The sequence below is a fragment of the Amblyomma americanum genome, chromosome 8 (assembly GCF_052857255.1).
Source record: "Amblyomma americanum isolate KBUSLIRL-KWMA chromosome 8, ASM5285725v1, whole genome shotgun sequence".
Taxonomy (NCBI): domain Eukaryota; kingdom Metazoa; phylum Arthropoda; class Arachnida; order Ixodida; family Ixodidae; genus Amblyomma; species Amblyomma americanum.
This window is the reverse complement of record NC_135504.1, coordinates 1,528,538-1,551,420: the sequence shown is the minus strand read 5'-3', so window position 1 is coordinate 1,551,420 and position 22,883 is coordinate 1,528,538. Positions and strand designations below refer to the sequence as shown.

The 22,883-nt window shown below is 46.2% G+C and overlaps 1 protein-coding gene across 1 annotated transcript in view; it reads left to right on the top strand.

Annotated features, from left to right (window-relative positions):
* The window catches only part of LOC144101614 (uncharacterized), a 112,677-nt gene that overhangs the window by 40,854 nt on the left and 48,940 nt on the right, over positions 1-22,883 (top strand). The window contains exons 20-26 of the mRNA XM_077634756.1: positions 139-234; positions 6,582-6,611; positions 10,594-10,620; positions 13,460-13,549; positions 15,792-15,887; positions 17,724-17,822; positions 21,984-22,079. Of these exons, the coding sequence (XP_077490882.1) occupies positions 139-234; positions 6,582-6,611; positions 10,594-10,620; positions 13,460-13,549; positions 15,792-15,887; positions 17,724-17,822; positions 21,984-22,079 (534 nt within the window). The remainder of the gene's footprint in view (positions 1-138; positions 235-6,581; positions 6,612-10,593; positions 10,621-13,459; positions 13,550-15,791; positions 15,888-17,723; positions 17,823-21,983; positions 22,080-22,883) is intronic.

The window sequence follows — 22,883 nt, the reverse complement described above, 5'->3', positions numbered from 1 at the left end:
TACATACATGTATCTCTCATATTCTTTAGCTCAGTGTATCGCAGAATGAAAAAACCAAGGAAGCTGCGCTCGAATTTTTGAACTAGGTAGTATCGTAATCTTCGTTATCATTTCTTCTTGAATCATTTTTTTGGCCAGATCACAAGAACAAGGAATGCACGGAAGAAATAGAAGAGAACTGCAGAAGAATCGGTCGAAAATGTCAACGTTTCAAGGCCGGCGTCGAGTGTGGAGGTAAGTTGCGAGCTTCGAACGAATGCTGCAAGAGTGTTCTTTTTTTTTCTTTTTGCGCGGAGAGCAAATTTCTGAATGCACGGGCAGCGCGCCCTTTCGTAGACTGCACTCCTTTCTGCTGCAAACCCTTCCGTCACTTCACCTTTCCATAACTGCTGTTTTTATGACGTACTCTTACCTTCTGGGTTCCGACGCGAATATAACATTAAAGAAATCATTTCTTCTGCTGGTCCCCCCTGAGTGGTCATGCAGTATGAGCAGAGATGTTCACGCATTTCAGTAATAAGAACCGGCTTGAAACTGCCCAGTACGCTGAGCTTCAGAACGTTACTCAATATATATGAACGGAGTAGTGAACTATGAAACTATGGACATCTCAGTTGCTCCAAAACTATCGTGTATTATGGAAGGAGTCCTCCGCAGCAACTGTCGTCCTCGCATCTCGAGGGCTTAACAGTTCCCAAACTTGAATAACAGCCCGACTGCGTCGCACACTTGAAAATCTCCCGGTCGGAAAGTATTTAGAACATTTGGCCGCGCCCAACGTGCCTTATTGGGAGTCCAAAACATTCAGAAGATGTCACGTAATAACTATCATGAGTAGACGGCGCTGCGCCTATCTGTTCGTTCGCTGCAGTGAATCTCCGGGTCATCGGGCTCACCCAACTCAGACCCGTTTTCTTTTTAAACTCTCCTTTAGGGAGGACGAACGTATTGAAACCATTTTTTTTACTTTGGTAGAATCCTGACTATTATTTCCACGTAGTGTGTTTGTGCACATTTGTGGTTTTAATTTAGCACTTCAGTACAGGCCGTTAACTAGAAATCTTTATAATTCACGAGAAATACTTACAAAACTGGACCGCCAGCGTCTATTGTGCGCTGAAAGTGTATTTAGTAAAAGAAGCAAAGAAATAGAAACCACGCTACGGCTTTGCTGGTAATTTAGGAACGAATTAAATATAATGCATAATATAAAAGCCAGTAAAAATAAGATCACCGCACAGTGCCACTACTCTCTGCTAAATTGATACCCAGCTGATTTAAATTGCAGTTGAAATACCCCATAAGACATAGACAGTATTTGTTATATAATTTAACGGAAGTAGAGAGGAAGTGTGTGCGCACATCTGGAATGGCTTCTGGGAAAGGGAGCGAAACAAGCCTTCATACGGTAGAGAATGGTGGAGCCTCGTTTCAGAGCTTGCGATTCGTTGTTCCCCATGAACGTACACCACCTTGCCGAGCTTTTACGTATCCACTCTCAAGTTATTAATTTGGTCTGTACTCTAGGATTCCTTTGAGCGTCGATATTTAGCGGATTAGAGTCTGGGGTATATTTAGTCACAAAAAATGTTTTACAAAAATCGACCTTCTCGCGATTTTTTTCGCAATCTCAAGACCCGTATCTCTTGTTGAAATTAGTATGAACGGAAGTCACAACTTCACATTAGGCGCTCATTTACTCAAGGCCGTCTAAACGCTTTAGAGAGCAGTGTTAGGGGATGTCTGCGAAAACTGACGTGCAATTATTTGTAATAGATCTATGAAGTTTCATTGAGATCGACTTCTATAATTACAACTAAGTTTTGCATCGCTAAACCTCTCCGAGCGTTGAAAAGCATACACAGCGTTTATATAGAACATTTAGCTTTTATTTATGCGAAGCCGTTATGTGGCTAATCAGTCAGAAGATCTGGCGTCGACCTAGCATCTACCAAAAACGGACCGAAACCAGGAAGTGACCTCATGACGTCATCGCACGTGCTGAATCAACAGAGAAGAAGGAAAATTAAACTTTCTTCCGAAGTGAGTTTCAAGCCCAGGCCAGCGTGAACAGATAAGCTTTGCCGGCTACGTCATTAGCGCATTAGGAAATGACCGCAGCTTAACACCCCGCGCACTAAACTGCCGGGAAATCGAGCTGAGTTTCGTTATAGTCGGCTTCATTGACTTCTATTTTCGAAGTGGATTTCGAGACCAAGCTGGCGCGAACATATGAGCTTCGCTGGCCACTTCATTAGCCGATTACGCTATGACGGCAGTGCAACGCTCAGCGCACTAAACTGCCAGTAACTCTCACTGGGTTTCCGTATCGTAGGCTGCGTCAACTTCTATTTCGAAGTGGATTTCGAGCCCAAGCTGGCGCGAAAAGATCAGCTTTACTGGCCACTTTATTAGCGCATTACGCCTTGACTGCAGCGCAACATCATGCGTGCTAAACTTCCAGTCACAACAACACCCCGCGCACTAACTAAACTGCCAGTAAATCTCGCTGAGGTTCGTTATAGTCGGCTTCATTAACTTCTATTTCGATGTGGATTTCGAGCCCAAGCTGGCACGAAAAGATCAGCTTTTCTGACCACTTCTTTAGCGCCTTACGCCATGGCCGCAGCGCAACTTCATGCGCGCTATACTTCCAGTCACAACATCTCGCGCTCTAAACTTCCAGTAAATCGCGCTGGGTTTCGATATCATCGGCTTCATCAACTTCCATTCCCAAGTGGATTTTGAATCTATGCCGGCGCGAAAAGATCAACATCTCTACCGAGTATGCCGCTTGCATGCTTTCGCACTCACTCCGGGTACCTTGTCTGAACTTTATTTTTGAGTTGCAGTACTGGTATATACGTCTGGAAGGCCTGAAGTGCTGTAGCACGAGAAGTATTTAACGTGGCTTTACAGTACAACAGCATGCACAGCAAACAGGCGCATATTTCGGTTCACTCGTTATGCTTAAGGAGATGCTTTCTTTCATTTCTGTTTTCAGCTCCAATCATCTGAAATATAAAAAAGAAAAAAACCTTGAGAGGGGCTGGAGATTAGCTTTACAAACACCAAAGGATGGAGGAAATGCGAACGAAGGATGCGACGTTGAGAAAATGGTGGCGTACAGTAAAGGCAGGCTCACGTTATCGGCTGATCGATGGCAGGTGTATTTACGTGCCTTGTCTAATTGGTTCTGTCCAGCTCATGCATTGCAGCACACCAGAATTCTCTTGTGTCTTCCAGCAAGATTTCTCTAGAAATAATTGTTGTGATGCCTTGTGGATGCAACTTTCATCTATTACCAGTTCGTTTATGGCGGTGTGAGATTACAGCAGAGCGAAGGGAGGGTGGTGACCAGGCACCGCGAAAGATGCAGTTCAGCTAAAGTTTGCTGCAGGTTTTTTGGTTTGGTTTTATGATGGTTTAACGTCCCAAAGCGACTCAGGCTATGAGAGACGCCGTAGTGAAGGGCTCCGGAAATTTAGACCACCTGGGGTTCTTTAACGTGCACTGACACCGCACAGTACACGGGCCTCTAGAATTTTGCCTCCATCGAAATTCCACCGCCGCGGCCGGGATCGAACCCGCGTCTTTCGAGCCAGGAGCCGAGCGCCATAACCACTCAGCCACCGCGTTGGTTCTTACTGCAGGAACAATCTGTTTCTACACACTACGTTGTTCCTATGAAAACTTGATTACAAAAACAAACCTCGAACCACGTAGACGGCAAATGCAATGCTCTGGCGCATCATCTTTCTTTCGTTTTGCCGTCTTTTTCCTCCCTTTAGCTTACAGTTACATCGCTGGCTCACAGATCATGGGCGCTTTTAGATAGTGTATTTGACTCTTAGGAACCGTCCGTGATTGCGCGATGAGGAAAGTATTCTTGTCAGTACTGATATGAAAAGTGATTATAAATGAGCTTTCTTTGTCGCATTTGACGAAACAATCATATCTATCGAAAAGAGCACATCATAAGCGTACCTGAAAAATAGCTGAGGAACAGTCGGAAAAAAAAAGGTGAATGATACGCCACCGACTTGTCTCAGCTTCTTCCTTGGCTTTCCTGCGCAGTTTGGATTTGGCGCGTTCGAGTGGGATCAAGGATTTCGCTCACACGATAAGCTTTAACTGATGTCGAGCAGGCTTTGAGCTTCCCTCGCTGGACATCGTTTTACACTCCTGCGTCCTAACCCTTACTTAATTCTCCCGCGTGCCCACACAGGCATCAGGCCATTCTTTCCAAAAAAGGCTGGTTGATTAATAGGGCAGTTAGTTGTTCTGAGGGCGTGGTGTTTGCTCGTTGTTGTCTTTTCGCGTTGACGAGGTGTACTGTGGTTACGTAGATCCTTAGAAGAGCTTGCCTTCTAAAGATGGCGTCTTCTGGCGCCGAGCAAGAGCCGCCTGTGACATGAGTGGACAACTACATACATTGTAACCACAACTGAAAAATGAATAGTGAAGCCATATTGGCACACATTGCTTGGCAGGAAAAATAACTCTGCGAACGTCTCGAGGTTTAGAAAGAAGACACGACGAGGGCTCATTACCAATGTATGCTTTAGTGATAGGAGTGATGCCTTTCTTCTTGCGCCTCAAATACTGCCTAGCTGCCTACATGCGCGGTATTTGGGTACCAGTCAGCTGTAAGTTTTTTCTTAACCCTCACTTAGTGTTCCGCGCTCAGTTCCGATGTGATAAGCACTCCAAATTAAAAACAGAAATGGAGAAATTATTTTGAAGGGGATGTTTACATTTTTGGTTTTGTGGAGCAGCCTGCGACAAAACCGTCGTCAGAAAGACAGACAGACAGACAGACAGACAGACAGACAGACAGACAGACGGACGGACGGACGGACGGTCGGTCGGTCGGTCGGTCGGTCGGTCGGTCGGTCGGTCGGTCGGTCGGTCGGACGGACGGACGGACGGACGGACGGACGGTCGGACGGTCGGACGGACGGACGGAGACAGACAGACAGACAGATAGACAGACAGACAGACGGATGGACGGATGGACAGACAGACGAAGTCCACCTTGTAATCACTTCAATTTCGCTGCTCCATGTGTGACGTCATACTTTTACAATTATTTATCCGGAGTTTCGAGAGTAAAAGAGTGTTGGACGCCGCCGCCTTTTCTGCTGAACAGACCCTGAGCGCTGCCACTTTAAAAGGACGCACAAATGCGCCTTGCGGAGCCTAATGGGTGAGCAGAACGAAGTGTTGAGGTTGTGACATAAACGTGGCGTAATACGCATTGCGAGGAATTTGAATCAGTGCTTTTCATTTACCGCGAAGTCGAGCACCTTTCACAAGCCCATATCGGCATTCGCGCAGACAGACAGACAGACGGGCTAAATGCGGGGATTGACCGCTATAAATGTGCAAGCGCAGTAAAAGTAACGACGCACTTGAATTAATAAGCTGGAAAAAAAGACGATAAGCGACGCGTAACGATGTCACTAGACGTCGAGACGCCCGCCGGCCAAAGGCGGCAGCTGGCGGCAAGCGAGGAAAAAAGTCAAAGGTGGATGGCATTAGAGCCGCTGCCCGTTGCCGCAGGAAGCTGCGGGCCGATGGCCCCGCCCGAGAGAACGCGAACACATATACTTAGAAAAGTTCTACTTTCCAAGAAGTTTACGCAATTAAAAAAACCTCTTAAACCAGTTTAATACAAAACGCGAATAAAATATTTTTCTTTTATTCGTGACAGACCACTCACCCTTCTAGATGATCTCCCTGGCACTTTGTTCCAGAGGTACCTCAGCCTCATTTTCGTGACCAGCGTCATTTGACCTGGCACTGGAGCCATGTCTCATCTTGTTCATAGCTACCGGGGAGCTCGGCTGCGTGCATTGAGCACTGCTCAAACGTTGGTCAATTTCACTAACCTTACCCAACAAGAGCAAGTGGCTGATTTAAACCAGTGTTAGTCGATGATCTGCTGAAACATGCTGTACTATAATTTTGCACATTACAAGCTTCCAAGCTGTTTTGTTTCCTAATAAGGCATGCCGTTCACAACTCAAATATTTTGATTGGCTATCAGCAACAACGCAAAATCAGTGCAAAGTAGAATATGTTTGTTATGTGTGGTGGTACCTCAATCCCTAGATATTCAGTTGTGCATACAAGCGCTTCTGATGAAAGATTAGTGTTCTTGCAATGCCAGTTTCCATCTGTACACTCTGAGATGAAACTCCTGTTAATTGAAGTCGTATTTGTGTAGTCGGTAAATGCATCAGTGGTATTTTCTGGGTTTGTTTTTTGTAGAATAAGGCGGGAACCTTTATCGAACTGAAATGATTGACTGTGTTGGGCTACTTGAGAGTATTTACATCGGATGTGCTTTCATAAGGTTAAACAATGAAAACCAGAAGAAAATATATTGCTCGGCTATAATTATGTGCATTGACACTTTATTTCGCGTTCGGAGGTCCTCAAAACTGAGGTAAGTTGTGCTTGCAATACATACGGTTTCTTAGTTTCATGACTGCTATAATGCAGTTCACAGTGTCAAGGGTTATGTCCAATCAACAGTACAATTAAGAACATTTTGTTCCATTTTATTGGTGCAGGAACACTTGATAAACCTACTACAAAAAGCGGTGAGTATGAGTCTACGAGCGCAGTTTTTACTAAATATCAATATGTGGATGGCTAACCATTACATTAATGACTACGCTGCCAGAAGCCGGAAGCATTTCTATTCACTCTCTTTATACTACTATGATACAGGAATATTAAAAAAAATGCAACTTTAATCCTGCTGTGATCATAAAATCGGAGAGCAAGTTTACAACTGTACATCTGGAAGAATTTTCTTGGATCGCAGGCAACGATACTGAACTTAACAAGGTGATGGTTCGGGCTAGTGGGTATGCGTCATGATCCATAGCGCAGCAACAAAACAGGGGACAAACACAAGCGCTTGTGTTTGTCCCCTGTTTTGTTGCTGCGCTATGGACCATAATGATACTGAACTCCTGCTTTGTTTAAAAGGTGTTGATGTATATAAATACGACGCCCATGTATAAGCCCCGATTTATCAAAAACGTGGAAACGTGCCTGCGTGGCCAGGAGGCATCGTGTGTGAATCTCTTCGAATCTCATCTATCTACCTCATATTTATTTTCCGTGCAGTTGAATTGCATTGTGTGCTTCGATGTCGTAATGTCGTTGGAGTCATGCTGCCACCTTGTAATCACTTCAATTTCGCCGCTCCACGTGTGTCGTCACACTTTTCCAATTATTGATCCGGAGTTTCGAGAGTAAAAGAGTGTTTGACGCCGCCGCTTTTTCTGCTGAACAGACCCTGAGCGCTGCCACGTTAAAAGGACGCACAAATGCGCCTTGCGGAGTTTTATGGGTGAGCAGAACGAAGTGTGGAGGTTGTGACAGAAACGTGGCTTAATACGCATTGCGACGAATTTGAATCAGTGCTTTTCATTTACCCCGAAGTCGAGCGCCGTTCACAAGCCCATATCGGCATTCGCGCACTAGACCAACTCGCACGGTTCGTGTTTTCACGCGTAGAGACAGTCACTGCCTTGCGCACGGCAGTCAGCTGGGTAACCATTGTGTTGAAACCAAATTTTCTTATTTTTCCCTAGGTTACCGGGTGTATAATAGAAAGCGGGAGCAACTAATGCCTGCATATAGATCCGAGGTGGCAAGCCAAGGAATTGGACGACATGATGACAGATGATAACATGATTTAGTGGCTTCGGGCCTAGCGCGAGTGCTCCGTCCCGGCCGCTGCCCTCTTCTTCGTATTCGTAACATTACCCTGGTCCTCTGAGCGATCGTCCCGATCGATTGCTGGAATTCGGAATCGTGAGGTGACGATGAGCATGATCATAAAAGATAGAAAAAGATCAGAGGCTTGCCACAGAGATGAACGGAATGTTCTGATCAACGGGTGTCCCCGGAGCTTCAGGTCCAACGGTCGGTCGCCCACAGTCGAAGGTCAAGGGTTAAGAACTTGCCGGACAGCTTGGGTGGGGGTTGAAGAAGGAAACCTGCGCAAAAGACGAAGACACAGGAACAAGGAACACAGGAACAAGGAACAAGGGTCGTCGTTGGGACATAGTGCGTCAGGTCCTGGTCGTCGTGTCTTGTGGTCGGGGCTGGGGACGGGACGGGGGAAAGCGGCTGCTCGGTTCAATGGCCAGGGCGAGCTGGGGCTGAGCCGGGCGGCGGAGCCCAGGTCCCCTCGGCCGACGACGATGACGAGCAGAAGAGGCCGATGTTCCAGGGACCAGGTTGACGATGAAGAACCCGCACCTCCACAAAACGATCCAAGATGGCAAGCCAAGGAACAGTACGACAGATTATTATATTATTTAATGGCTGCGGGCATAGCGCGAGTGCTCCGTCCCACGCTGCTGTCCTCTTCTTCGTCTTCGTAACAATATTTGCATTCTGCGGCTGTTCATCGTGGCAGAAGACGGAGGTTAAATTGAAATCTGAGTGACGGTTTTGTTGTAGTGGACCATAACAGCCAGTAGGGAATGCTTTACCAACTCGATGTGAAAGATACCGGTGCAGGATCGGAATAAAATCGAATCATGTTACGCAGGCGCCCCCTCAACCTGCTCTGGGTATGCAGTCAGCTGAGGAACTTCTTTTTATTTCCCCGTGGTGGAATAACTCACTAGAACCTAGTAACCAATACGTTGTGCGGCCCTTGGAAAAGAGCTATTCCTCGTACGAGCATGCGGGATTCTTTATCTGAGTATGCTGAATATTAAACAAGATATCATTTGAGAACAGCATCTCAGCGCGATTGCCTTAAAGGCCCCGTTCTTCAGAAAAATCGTAGTGGGCTGTGTGGACGTCGGCGTTGTGAGCGAGATACCACGGGCATTTTCTTGGCCGGTGGTCCCAGAGAGCACCTTAGGAGGCAGGTGGGCAAACTAAGACACGTGACGTTGCCGCGTCATGACAACCTACCATGCTGAGAGTGAGCAAATTGCCCAGCATGAAAGGGGCAGTTAAATTAATTAGTGGTCGCTCGGAAAGAGCAACCTGGGCAGCAAAAGACCCACCGCTGGGAGAACCTGAATCGCAGGGCAATGGCGCATCGCTTGACCGCTGCGCTACTGCGCCTGGGTGCTTATAAGGAATCCCAGGGATACATGAATGTAGACTAGAGAATGACCTTCTGCATACATTGGAATGAACCCATTATGCTATAGCGTTATACTCTTAAGGCGAAGCTTAAGTCACCACTTCAGTTTTTCTCGTAATCTTTCCTTAAAGGTACCGAAGTCACTGATGTGGATGCACTTATTGAAGTCATAATCGAAGTGAGCTTCAATAGAGTTCCATACGAATCGGTAGTGATCTTTTCTATGGTTTGTGAAAGGCCTAAGTCCAGAGACTTTAGGTCTACGGAGAGCCTCAACAATCCTCATAGAGTCACTCTGCATTGCAAAAATACTTTTGTTTTGGGTGGTGGATGTGTGAGAGTTCTCATGGCGTGTGTCTTAATTTCCGTGTTCTGGAGTTAGTCTTGATGTCGAGGGGTTTATAGAGCAAACAAAGACAAGGACAACATAGACGATACACACAGAGGCGCTACGCACACGCAGAAGAACCACCAAAGCGCTCGATAGGAATTTTTAAAGAAGGTAAAAAATATGCCGTGGTGAACAGATCATGGTAATATGGAAAAGATAATATATTACATTCAAGTAACCCGCTTGACTCTGACGAAGAGATCACTACAATAGTTGAAAAATGGCACCAAATGACTTGAGATTAGGCGTATGTATGAGAACCATCGAACCAGAGAAGAGTCACGCATAAGCAAGACATTTTTTGTCAAGTTGTTTTAAGTAACGTGCAGCCCATATTTTTTCGCGGGGTTTGTTTTAACAGCTCATGCGAATTGAGTTCGCATGAATATAAATACCTGTGTAGATTGCGTGTGCCTTTTTAATGTTATTATTAGGTCCTGTGTTGCCGTAAGTACACTGCTGCACAAAAGTAGACAGAGAACGCGAGCAGACAGAAATGCGGGCCAGAGACTTCTCGCGGTGCAGATCCTGTTATGAAGATATGCTTAGGGTGCCTGACCAGATTCGTTAACCTGTCCGTCTACACACTTATGCCGGACACGCCTTTATACGCAGAAAAAAATTGCAGTCATTTCCGTGGTATCTGCACTTTTGCGCGCGACTGCACGTGCCCATGTCGACAAAATAGATGGCAAGGCTAGGAACACCTGCCTTCTCTCAGACTACGTCATTGGGCACACGAAGTTGCGTTAGCGTCAAAGATGACTTATAAGGCGGAGAATGTTGCGTCGTCTGGGCACATCGTTCGTACTGTTCCCAAAGCACAGGCCAAGCCGTTTACCGTAGGTAAAGCTTAGGTTTAGGATATAAGCGTAGGGGTAGATGAATGCACTAAAAATTGCTACCTTCATAACGCTGCTCATTTTGAACACGATGTATTTAAAAATGCTTTAGTCGTTTGCGCTGCGCTGGAAAAGAGAAGGTTTTTGAGCAATAGGCATCCACCTGCTACTGCGGTCGCAGGTGTAATACGTACTAAAATGCGGCTATTTTCTGTGTCCTGCAGCTCAGACGACGGTGGCTGCAAGCACTGGTAAGTGGCAAAAGACGTTCTGCCGGTAGATTGTTACACGTAGCGAAATATATTCAGACTTTCTGTCTCACATGGGGCACACAGCAGTGTTAATTACAACTGCTCTTTACCTTCACCCTCTCCTAATCATGCACGCCGGTTCAAAAGGCCGCACGGAAGAATTTTTCTACTGGTAGCGCATTCTCTAGAATCGGTGAGAACTAACCAGTCCTTGTGTCCTTATTGTATCTGAGAACACTGTTTCGGGGCAGAAGGGTCACTAGAAATTGTCAATTACTTCCTATCACGAGGGATGAGTTGTGACAAAGCCGACAGCTCTGATACTGTCACTGAAAAGTGAATAAAGTTCCGCGGCTGTTTGGTTTTTTTTTAAACATATGCCGGACAATAGTCTTTTACTTCATTTTTTCGCAAAACCTAAGCCACGATATGCCTATTGTACTTGCGACTTGCGAGCAGGACCAAATGCGGGATGCAGTTCTACCGAAATTATTCTGACACACGACACTTAAGAATGAGCCAGAGCATGATGCCGACGCCAGTGGCATTTGTGAACTAACATAAAGAGACGCTGTTCACAAATGTGCTTTATATCTGCTTATGAGAGGTTATTAGCCAAGCTGCACTTGAGACATGAGAGTGAAACGTGGTTGTGAGGTATGGCGGTATAGAAAATTCGTTTTGTAAATATTAATTCTTGTGAATTATTCTATCAGTCCATGGGCGGATACCTGACACGTTTAATTTGCCGAAGGTCGGGTTCGTCACTGTGCTGTCATCTTTTGACGCATGTTCGCAGACATCGCGGTGATTACGTTGCATAAGAACCTCGCCAAGAAGTCGGCATCCTGTGTCCTTCTTAGTTCTCGTACCACGGCGCAATTGTCCTGTTCTGTAGAGCGTCCCGCTCGTCACGACTGGCGCTCAGATCGGCGGTGAATCCCGCATGGCCTGCGCATATCTGGCGAAAGCTTAGCTAGCCGCGTGCGTTCCTTTGCACCTAGTTATACACGAAGCTTAAGTATCGCATCATCTGAACCGTTGGGGGCCAGTCAGGAGAGCCGAGAGTAGGTCAGTGCTAACAGTGCAGTGTCCGGATAAATCACGTCGCTGCGATGCAGAGCATTGCTTTTCGAGAATGGAGAGCGCTGCATGCCAAGTAGCTGCCTGACATTACAGAGGACATTCAGAACGCCTCGTGAATGAAGGGACGGAGAGAGAATGCGGAGCAGTCGTAGAAGTTCGACAAACTGCTGCGCTATAAAATGAATATTTATCGCGCCTAATGGCAGCGATGAACTAGAGGTAGAGGATGCGCCTCGCTTGCATGGAGTCCGAGGTTCGAATACCGGTGTCTTGCAATCCGCCATAGGATTGAAAATTCTACGTGTCGATGCAATTGCATAACCAGGCCGAAGGTGCGGCCTGATCTCGGTGACCAAGGCCGGCGACGCATTCCCCCTCCAGAACCTCCTATATGAATAAACCAATTACCCTGAAAGGGTGAACATCACTGTGCTGTTGTTGAATAGCCGGCAGAAGAGAACGAGGTTGTCGGATGCCTCATAAATCTGGATATAGCTGCCAAGATAGAGGAGTTGTATATTATTGACGAGATGGTGGTAGTTATAGTGATTAGGCTTAATAACAGACAGGAACAAAAGGTGAAACAGGTGCTTATATCCAACCATGTTGACCAGATCGTCGAAAGCGTCCACGAAGCGCGGAATCTGAAATGGTCAAGGTAGAAAGACAGAGCACAGTACTGGTCAGCAGGCTGGAGACCTGGCAGTAACCGTCCGTGGCATAAGCTCAATGAACAGCAGACGGTAGTTTTTCGTGGAGTTCGCAGAGAGCATGAATTCATGAATCAGGAATACCTTCTTTCGCAAACGTGAGAAGAGGGAGTTGACTTAGAAGCACCCAATGGCGAGACTAAAAATGACAGGATTCACACTGTGCGCTCTCCCTGGGGTCCTGTAGGATGTGAAGGTCCTCAGAAAGGTGCGTTGTTGTGACCACTGGCCGGTAAGCTCTCGATTTAGCTTAGAGTTGAAGAGGGAACGGGAAAAAACAGTGAAGCAGAATCTCAAAGTAGCTAGCGGTTAGAGGGAAAGTAAAGGAATTCAGGATATCGTTGCAGAAGAGATATTGGGACTTAAGTGAAGGCGACGACCTTAATGTTCAATGAATGAACGATAATTTCACAGCCATCATTACGGAGTGCGCAGCAGAGGTAGATGGTAGGCTGGCTCGGATGGATACCGGCAAGCTACCTGAGGAGACTAAAGATCTGATTAAGTTACGCCAAAGGATGAAGGTGTCTAACCCCGCAGACAGAACTGAAAGAGCTGTCAAAGTTTATAATCACAAGATAGCCGACATAAGGAAGTTTAATATGAAGCGAATCGAGCAAGCTTTAAAGAATGGAGGTAGCCTAAAAGCGGTCATGAGGAAACTAGGCTTAAGTAAAAACCAGATGTATGCATCTTCTTCAGGAGCAGCCTGACTAAGCACACTACACAACAAAGGTCAAGTGGTAGTCAAATCATGCTCTGTTGAGAGAACGCTTTTTTTGTTTTTGGTCACCGAGACCAGGGTGCACCATAAGCATGGTTATGCTTTTCCATCGACACGCGGAGGTCTATTTTTTTAATCCCGCTGAAAAATTGCGCTGCGCCTGGATTCAATATCCGGTCCTCTTGCACGCGAGCCGGATGCTCTACATCTACGCCATCGCTGCGGCACCCAATGCTGAGAATGGCCCACTTATTTTTCTAAATATCTTCGAATCCTCTAAGGTCCTCATTTTTCATCTGCACATTCGTCATTCTTGCAGGTAGCGCGCAGTGTTCCGAAAAATTAATGGAAGTCTGCAATAATCGTAACCAGATTTGCGTGATAAGACACGGCGCGGCAACCTGCGTAGGTAAGCCCCAGTCATCTGACTTTCGCAGAGCCCGTAAAACGTACTGCGCAATGGTGGAACAAGGGATATAGACGCAGGACAAGAACAGGGAGGAACCTTGTTCTTGTCCTGCGCCTGTTGCGCTGGTTCCACCATTAAGCACTGTGAACCAACTAGCCCAGCAATTTACTCTATTGAATCGTAAACATACTTGTTCATATTATATTCTCTTCCTTGCTTCGACCCCTGCTTAGGGGCTGGCATACCCCGGCTATTGCCAGGATCGCCAACACGGCGCGGCGTATGATTGCATTTGAATGTAATTGAAGAATGAATTCGTTCAAAAATTTATTTATCTGCCAACCTGCATCCCCTACAGGGTTTATCGCTGGATAGGACATATACATTCAAAGCTAAAGATAGGGTAGTAAAAATTAAAACATGAAAGTTGAACACATAGGGAACATTACACATATTGGGAGCATGGGTACAGTATATGAAAAGATTACGAATGAGTTATGGGCTGTATAAATCTGTCTATAGGGAGGGAACGCACTAGATCGGGTAATGTATACTGGTGTTCAACGGTGCGCGGGAAGAATCATTTCATGAGGCGCAAAGCAATTTCCCTCGGCCGGCGCACATCTATTTGCCAGAAGCTGCAGGAGCAATTCCGAGAGTGAGCGATGAGGGGCTAGAGGGTATGGCATGATTAGGAAACATAAAACTGAGCAGGGGACGAGACACCGCCCTGTTTGCTCTTCTCCTGTGTATTGTCCCCTGCTCGCTGTTATGCTTTGCAATCCTGCCGGTGGAGTTTGCTCACAAGTTGGTCAGCCTCCAGCGGTCCGTGGTTGCGCTTCGAGAGCAGCGCCACTACATGCTGCGACAGATCGCCGACGAGACGCCAGTGTGGTTCGACATGCCTTCGTCCACCACAGTCGTGGAACGCGGCGCGAACTTGTGTCGACAGGAAGTGAGCACTCGCGGCTCGCTGTCAGGCTTGCTTGCACAGCTGAAGGTGGAAAGCGGCTGCCTTTGGTGATTTCTAAGCAGGAGGCCGTTCCGAAGTGAGCTTTCCCGTCAGGTGTTGTCGTGCGTGGCAATGAAAAAGGGGTGCATGATCGAGGTGATCGAATAGATCCGCTTGCCGTGGAATCGCCGGTGCGCCTCTGCGTAGTCGGAGCACGCTGGTCCTGGGCGCATTTCGCGGTCACCAGACCGAGGCAGCAAAGCGTGCGCTTAGTGATGCTGGGACGGACCTCTTCGTTATCCCTGGTGGAATGGCGTCCACCCGCCAGCCTCGCGACGTTGTACTGAGCAAGCCTCTTAAGCGCAGAGTGCGCCAGGTGGGATGCAGTGAGTGGGCGAGAACCCGAAGGCGTCGCTTGCGACCGTCTGCAGCCACGTGTTGTCCGCCTGGCGCCAGCCACCGGGGCCCAGAATGCATTCCAGAAGTGCTGCACAAGCAACAGGCTTGATGCAACGGTGGACGAGGCACTGCGCCATGCGGCTAGTGAAAAAGAGCCCTCTTCCTCGACGCCGCGGCTAGAGTGAGAACGGAAGCTTCAGTAATGCGGGGATGCACCCTGTGTTGTAAAGGAATTGCGTTTGGGCAGTTTTCCTTCTTCCTTTTTCTCCTTTTCAACTTCAAGGTAACGTGGTCGACCTATATATTCCCATTCGACCTATATGCGGTTTATGCGTTATTAACCTGACCTGAACGCCAAGCCTACATAAGTGTAGAGAAGCGTTGATTATAAATATATCTTTTTCGCGTTTACATTGTATGGTTATATATAGTTCCTGGACAAAGTTTAATGTCTTTATGTGCGAGCAAAGGTTTCTAAAAGGATACAGGACTGTATTTGAAATGCTGTATTTACATTTTTGATATCCCAAAAATTAATGCAGATTTAGAGAATGTTGTTCCAGCTACTTTCTTAAGTTTTGGATTTGTAGCTTCCAGTAGGCGTCCGGTTATATTAGGCTACCTACGCATATTTAACGTACAGTGCAAATAAAACATTCACTTTTGTTGATTATATACTACATAACAATAATCAGTAAAGGTGAAAAAGACCAAGGCAACAAACTCGTTGGTTTCAACTCGACAGTGCCTTTTGCATTGCGGACTGGGAAAAATGTTAGGAGACGGTAGCCGTTGCGGCTGTATAGACTGTAAAGACCTAAATGGAATATCCTCGACATCCTCGTCAATTCTAGCACGCCTTAAACATTTGTTTTCCTGGTTTTTCCACAGAGAAAGAGCAGAGAAAATGCAATGAGAAAATGAACAAGACATGCGAAGATCAGGGCATGGAATGCGAAATCATCCGTAACACATCGATGTGCGTAGGTAGGTATTCATTATACCGTTCTCACTTAATCATCTAGGCTCCCGATATTCCAGGTGTCCCAGCTAAATATAACCAAGTTTTTTCAAAACATGGAATCTCCTTGCAGCGTCAAACCAACTGAGGGTAGGTTAGATTCACGTGACCTTGTTTGCGGTATTTTTGTTCTTCAAAGTTATTTAATCAGTAAGTCTAATTAGCTAACTTTTAAATACTGATTTGAGGAAGACAGTATCAATGCAAAAGTGTTAGATTGCTTTGTAAAGCAGCTAAGTGAAACCTTTCCACCAAGGTACTGTTTACGTAAAGAAGTTTTTTTAGCGGCCTTGAACCATAACACGCACAATAAGAAAAGCTCTCACGGGACAACGGTGCCACTTCAGCGTCGAAGCACGCGTGCTATAAAACAAAATATTTTTCTCTGAAGCGCTCATCCCTATGAGCCTGTGGTAATCAAAAGGGTAGCTAAAAAAATTTAGTGATTTTGTATTTCGCAATTTTCTGATTTTAAATTATGTGACAAGCTCCTAAGACGAGGGTTTGTTCGCGAAGAACAGCTCCTTCAATTATAGGCAGGGTGATTTCAGGGATTTTCGAAAATACTCGGTAAAACATTCGTGATGAGTTGTTCGGCCGACTCAAAACCGTATAGAGAAAACAGAATCGGTGCGAGGTGTGCGAACACGTAACGTAATTAAGAACTCATACGGATTCTGCTGGACTTCATTATATCATGTATAGGAAGGATAACGAAATCACGCGGCAGAAAAACTGCAAGGCATGTGGATTTTCGTATAGCTTGCAGATGATGGCTACTTGCTATTCTCGTAATTATACATGAGTTCCTCGTGCGGAACATCTGACGACGGCAGCGCCTAGGGGCTGAAAAATATTTGCGAGTGCAAGCGTAGCTCACAGGAGTCGGGAAGAGAACGACTAGAAAGCTATTCTCTCGGGATAGTCACTCTGACCTCTTTATGTGGAATAAAGATGTAAACTGAAGTAGCAGCGTGCTTTAGTTTGAAATGCAACGGTTGAGCTGGAGCCAGAAGCGATCAGTCGTAAGATAGGCACTCCTGGACAGGAAGCACAGAAAACAAGGATTGGTTTTAGGGGTTTCAAAAACCGTATCATCCCCTCGGAGCTGGGCCTTATACTAATTCATGCAGAGTTTTTCGTAGCACCCTTGGCTGGATACTATTTCGCGCTGCTGCCATTTATTCTCAACAAAATAAGTAGAAAAGGACATGAAAGAGAGAAAACGCGTGAAAAAATGGAAACCGAAGAGACGGAGTTCAAGCGACACCTAGGGCGTTACACTGGGCACCTGTAATATATCTCATCGGTGAGCATTCTCCTGTGTGCACCAGAAAAAGGACTCAGTCGAATACAAGTCGGGCAGTGCGCAGCTCTGGAAAAGCGGCCATGTTCTTCTCAAGGAAAGTCAGGTTAGGTTAGGTTAAGTCGTCGTCAAGAACTTGTGATGCAGCAGTATCTGGGGACGCAGCTCGCGTGTTTTACGCCTAAAGAGTGAGACGATATAATGTGGAAAAGCGCTTGTACTTGGTGAACGAAAAAAAGCAGGAGTAGAGATGAATTTTTTTCAACACTTATGGCTCAGAACATGCGAAAAAGGTGCGCTTGTTTTGGTGTGAGAGCCCTCACTCTAAGGGTCAGAGTCGGCTTGGTGCTGTTAAAATGGGCGGGTTGCCGAGAGTTTGTTACTGGGAGCCGTAAGCAGCAGCCTTTCGAGAAAGCGATGCAGAGTTGGCACTTTCTCCCGGAACGCACTGTTTCTCGAAATCCTGGCAAACATTTTTTCTGGCTGCTCTCAACAGATAAAAACAAAATTGAGTGCGACGAAGCCATGAAGAAAAAATGCAAAAAGCTGGAGAGGGAGTGTGACGACAATACAAAAGACTACGTCATCTGCAAAGGTAAGGAAGACACGTGCTTCGGTTAGTCCATTTAGCTTCGAATACCTGGTTAATATTAGTGCGTATTGGAAAATAAGTGACTGTTTGCGGGCCGTCTCGTTCCACATGTCGCTTTAATGTGCCGCTATTATGAACAGCACTGCTTATTTCGCTTGTGTGAACGGAGGATACCGTTCACAAGCCATGCAGTTCAGAAGCGCACGTCATGTGATAATTTTCTCTATCACCATTGATTTGTCTAATATTGCTATGGGTGAGCGAACAGTGCGCTTTCCAAGCCGTGTCGAATAAGAACTGTGCGCCTTCGGTGCCGAATCGAACGCCAATAATGTAGCTATTGTCATAAAGAAAATATATATGACATTAGCTGCCTGTGCTAATATGTCTAGAAAACGCAGACTCCTGCTAGATAATGGAACACCAGTGCAGCGCTGCTGTACTGTGCTATAACTTGGGAGATAATGGTATATCAGCTAAGAGACGCGCCACTAATCTTCGCTAGCAGGTTGCGATGGAATGCCAGCATATTCACTAGATGATCATCAAGTTATAGACGAACACCGATCTGGAAAATCGAACATCGGAAAACTGGGGACGAGAAGTGGGCCCAGCGCTCGTAGGAATACATGGAATCAAAAGATTTCAGACCAGTTTTCAGATTTCACAGTGCACCTATGATGTCGTCCGTTCACGAAGAACAACAAAATGCATGCGAGAGAAAGTTGTGAAAGTATGAAGAGTCATTTAGAATGCGATGTATAGTAAAAACATCACGAAATGTGCCCGTGTAAGTCAACCTCAGCTTGAGGTACGGGGTGGACAAATGGACCGCAATGCGGAGCTGAAACCTTGACTCCATGCACACTGCATGTTGCAGAATGGTATGGAGCATCGGCGTGTCCTCTATTTGTGGCGCAATCGTCGAAGCTAAATACTGTGCGTCTTATTAGCGCCTCATGTTGATTATTGTAAAGGTTTTCAAACATTTGAGAGCACATTCGGTTCCTTTCGATAATTTTGAACATACAGTGCTTGATTGTTTCGAATAATCAAATGGGAGGATGATGTCACGTAGTGGTGACGGCAGTCGAAGCAGCGATGAAGACGGACGAAAGGGTCTTCTAAAAGAAAACTGTTTATTGGGCTGATTTGCACCCAAAATGGACTGAATCACTCGGCGGCGGCGAAGCGACAAGCGTGCTCGGCGGTCGTCGAACAGAATGCCCGCCGCTGTCGGCCGTGCTCAATTTAAAGCTGATAGCGAACTTTCGAGATAAAGAGCGCAAAGTTACTAGAACATTCCGGAGCAACGTAGAATCAGGTCTGCCTGCCTGCGATCAATCGAGATAAATCCAGTCGCGTCTTGCGTCGCAAACAAAGCGATAAAGTGGTGTGGCGGCAGATTTGAAAAACGAACGAACACTGCAAATAATCGCGGCAATATTCTATTCGACATTGAAACAGTACTGTAATATCAGGATGCACCGATAAAAACACTGTCGTCAGCCCTATTCCGTTGCGAAAATGTGCACGGCAGCGCCTGTGCTTTCATTTTGTATATTTCTCGCGAGTTGGTAACGCGTCCCCGACTTTTCGAAGGGGAACGCTATCGCGTGCAGGTTCGAACGAAACAACAAAGAGATCAGACAAAACAAAACGAAGCCGTATTTATAATTTAAAGGAAAGGGGTCAATAAGAAACGGAAACGAAAACAAAAAAATACACACCCTGAACATGCATACAACACTACAGAATAACGGAAAGAGTTCACCAGGTACTAAGCGTGCCAGGTGAAGCGGGGATGCCAAGCAGACAGGGCGGACACGGGTGGATGTAGTGCGACCCGCAGCTGACGTTGCGTCGAGGGAAGTGGCGAAAGAGAGCAAGGTGGTATTAGAAGCGGTGAGGAATACAAGGAGACGTCGGTGGATTCCGTCAACAGCCCGAAGAACTTGGCAGAAGCAGGAGAATCGTAGCGAGATCCCGTCTACGGCGGCCCGAAACGCCGGAGGGTTAAAACAGGCTATCCAAGGGTGCTTTTAGGTAGCAGGGAACCTCAATCCCTCGGCTGCCACCTCCACGCTTGCAAGGAAAGCACTAGGCTTGGGTCGGTGTCACAATGGAGGTCCACGGCAGCACGGACCCACCATCCGACGGCTGCCACCTCCACGCTTGAACGACACGACCTCTGCTGCGCTGTCTTCCTTTATACCTCGGTTTTCTGAGACGTCAGCTCTCCGCTCCTTGTGCTCGCCACGCTCCGTGCCGCCGTCGCCACGCACACACCTCTCGCACGTGCACACGCGCAACGCTGGGCTGTGTTGTGCACCTCACAATATTCAACCTTATCTGAATGATAAATGCTCGTTTTTTAATGAAATTAGCCTCTTTGCCACTAGAACACTCTATTCGAGTTCAACCTCAGGCTGTTAGGAGGACACACGGGGCCAATGCTGCCAGCACTTGTTTAAAACAGAAACGGCGCAAAGCCTTCGCTTCGCTCGAGAGGTTCGCCATCGACAAGTGCATCGGGCAGCTTAAAGCAGAGCTAAAGCTTCGCACTTGTGGATTTGCGACGAAAACGGGCCTTGTGCCTATGGGGAGAATTGGAACTTCGGGCATATGATAATTACCCCACAAGGTGTGTTGACAGCTAGCTCTCCTGGGCACAGGACCTTTCTCAAAGGCTGTTCGTATGCACACCCCAACGCGGTGTCGTAATGGGCCGCATGATTTGCGCAATTGCATTTATGTAAAAAGAAATGAAACTTTTTCTTTCTTTCTGTCAAGCACTTTAGTGTGGCTGCTGAGGTGTGTCATAATCATGATAGTCATTGCACTTTAAGAGTTTTGCGATTGTTTCTTTTCAAGCACTCAACAAGCCTACATTGATCGATCTGAGATATAGAGACGCCGAAGGAGGGTAGCGTAATAAATTATTACGAAGCGGCTGTCTGTTTTTGATGATAAGTTTGATTACATTGATGTTTCTTTTAGCCTACTTTCAGATTACTTGATGATGAGAATGTTTTCGTGTCTTTCCAATGGTAATAATACTGCCCCGATCTTCGATCATGTATCTCCCTTTAAAGGCGCCCTTCGCTACGTTCGGCGTCTTTGGCACGCCCGCTTACTTTTGACCCAATATGCAAACCGTCCGAGAAAATGAGTTTTTCTCCCCTCGATACACTGCAAACGGCAACAGTTCTGGCAGGTCTTCCTGAACTGGGCTATTCGAACAACAAGCGCATATTCTGTAAATTGTTTTATTTACCCTTATGTACCGTCTCAAACGTGTAGAGAAAGGAAGTGAGGAAAGTGAGATTTACCGAATAGGCCATTCTAAGGAACAGCTATCTCGATGCACGAGGTAATCTGACGAGACGAAAATTTGCTGTAGTCATGAATGGTAGGTATTTATATAAAGACACGTGCAAATATTGGGCTTAAAATTCAATGCTTAAATGAAAGTAATTTTCTAACTCAACCTGCTGAAAGACATTGCGGTCACTATAAACACATGAGTGGAAAATGCGGATTAGCTAAACAGGTAACAAACGTGCCGAATGATTTTAAGAACGGCTTAGTTGTTCATAGGCATTAGAATTGCGCCTGATGTACAAGCAGCTCTTTTTCCTTGACTTAGAAGGGAACGCTTACGTCATGATCAGGAAAGTGTAATGAAAAATAGATTCAAGACCTGTATTTAGAAACGAAGAGGTCGTGACAACATGCATGTCGGAAATCCAGGGGTGCAATGCGTGTGGCTTTCGGTGCACACTGCCTCACGGTGCACATTCCGTTTGGTGCTGAGGAGGTGCGGTAATTTCCATAAGTTATACGGATCGCTGAGTGGATAGCAGCCTCTTCTTACGCTCACGCATTTCCCTGCCTTCAGTGAGGACAAGAATAGATAGCGTTAAAACTTTCGATGCAGATAAGATTTTTTCGAGTATTAAAATCGCTATATAATATTATCGGTTAACCTTAAAAAAATGAAGTTCTGTACCATCCAAGCATGAATATGCTAACAGAGACCACATTGTTGAAATACCCTCACTGTAATAGAGAACTAGAGCGAAGCTTGTTTTGATTTCTTTTCTGGAAGCGTCGACATTGCGAAAATTAATGGCGTGCCTTGTATCACGCCTTTTTCCCCAGAGCGGAAACCCAGAGAGTGCAACTTGCGAAAGAAAGATGAATGCACGAAAGCCGGACTGACGTGCATCTCCAAGAATGGCACCTCGACGTGCACAAGTGAGCGACTTCTTTTGACAACAGCAGGCTGGTATATTGCTCTGTGTAACGAATTACTTCAAGAGAAAAAAAAAAAGCTCCGCAAGAAAAAAAGCGTCGCATAGAACATATTGAGGAGAAGATATATCTATGATGTCGTCATTCTTCTAACAAGGGAATGCGGATTTCAGAGAACTGCATTTGTTCGGTACTGGCGAAGTTGCGCAGGGACCGCCTTGCAGTCCGAGTGCTGTTGTGCTCTGCCAGTGCAATGTGAAATAGAGTGATTCGAGGAGCAGGGTGTTGCGAAACGCTGGCACGAGGCGCTGCTCCGGAGCGCAAGGGGCAGCCTGCACGAGCATGAAAGCTTCACCACGAGTCGCAGTTGTGGCTGCAGCGAGCGGAGGGAACTGGTTATCTGAAAGGAGTGACGAAAGGAGGCCGGAGCAATAAGTTTTGTTTCTGGTGCGCTAGCAGTGTTGTGTGGATTTGTTTAGGTTGTTTACGTGCAAGCGCATGCAAGTAATTGTCGTGGTTTTAGCCCGTTTAACCCGAAGAAATTTAATTCACGGAGAGGTGAACTCTTACCGAGAGTGCGTGTCAAAATCGATTCAGTCAATCAGGCTTTCACTCGTCAAAAGTTGGATATCAGCTTTTTCTACACAAATGTCCAGAAATGCGAAAAAATAATGCCACTTAGTTTGACGACAGCGCACAGAATTCAGAATGTCAGATCGAAACGATTTCTGAGCGCATGTAAATAGAACCACATTTGCACTGTACGTAGGAGGGTATTTAAAGCGTTTCCTGAAAATATAGTCCTGC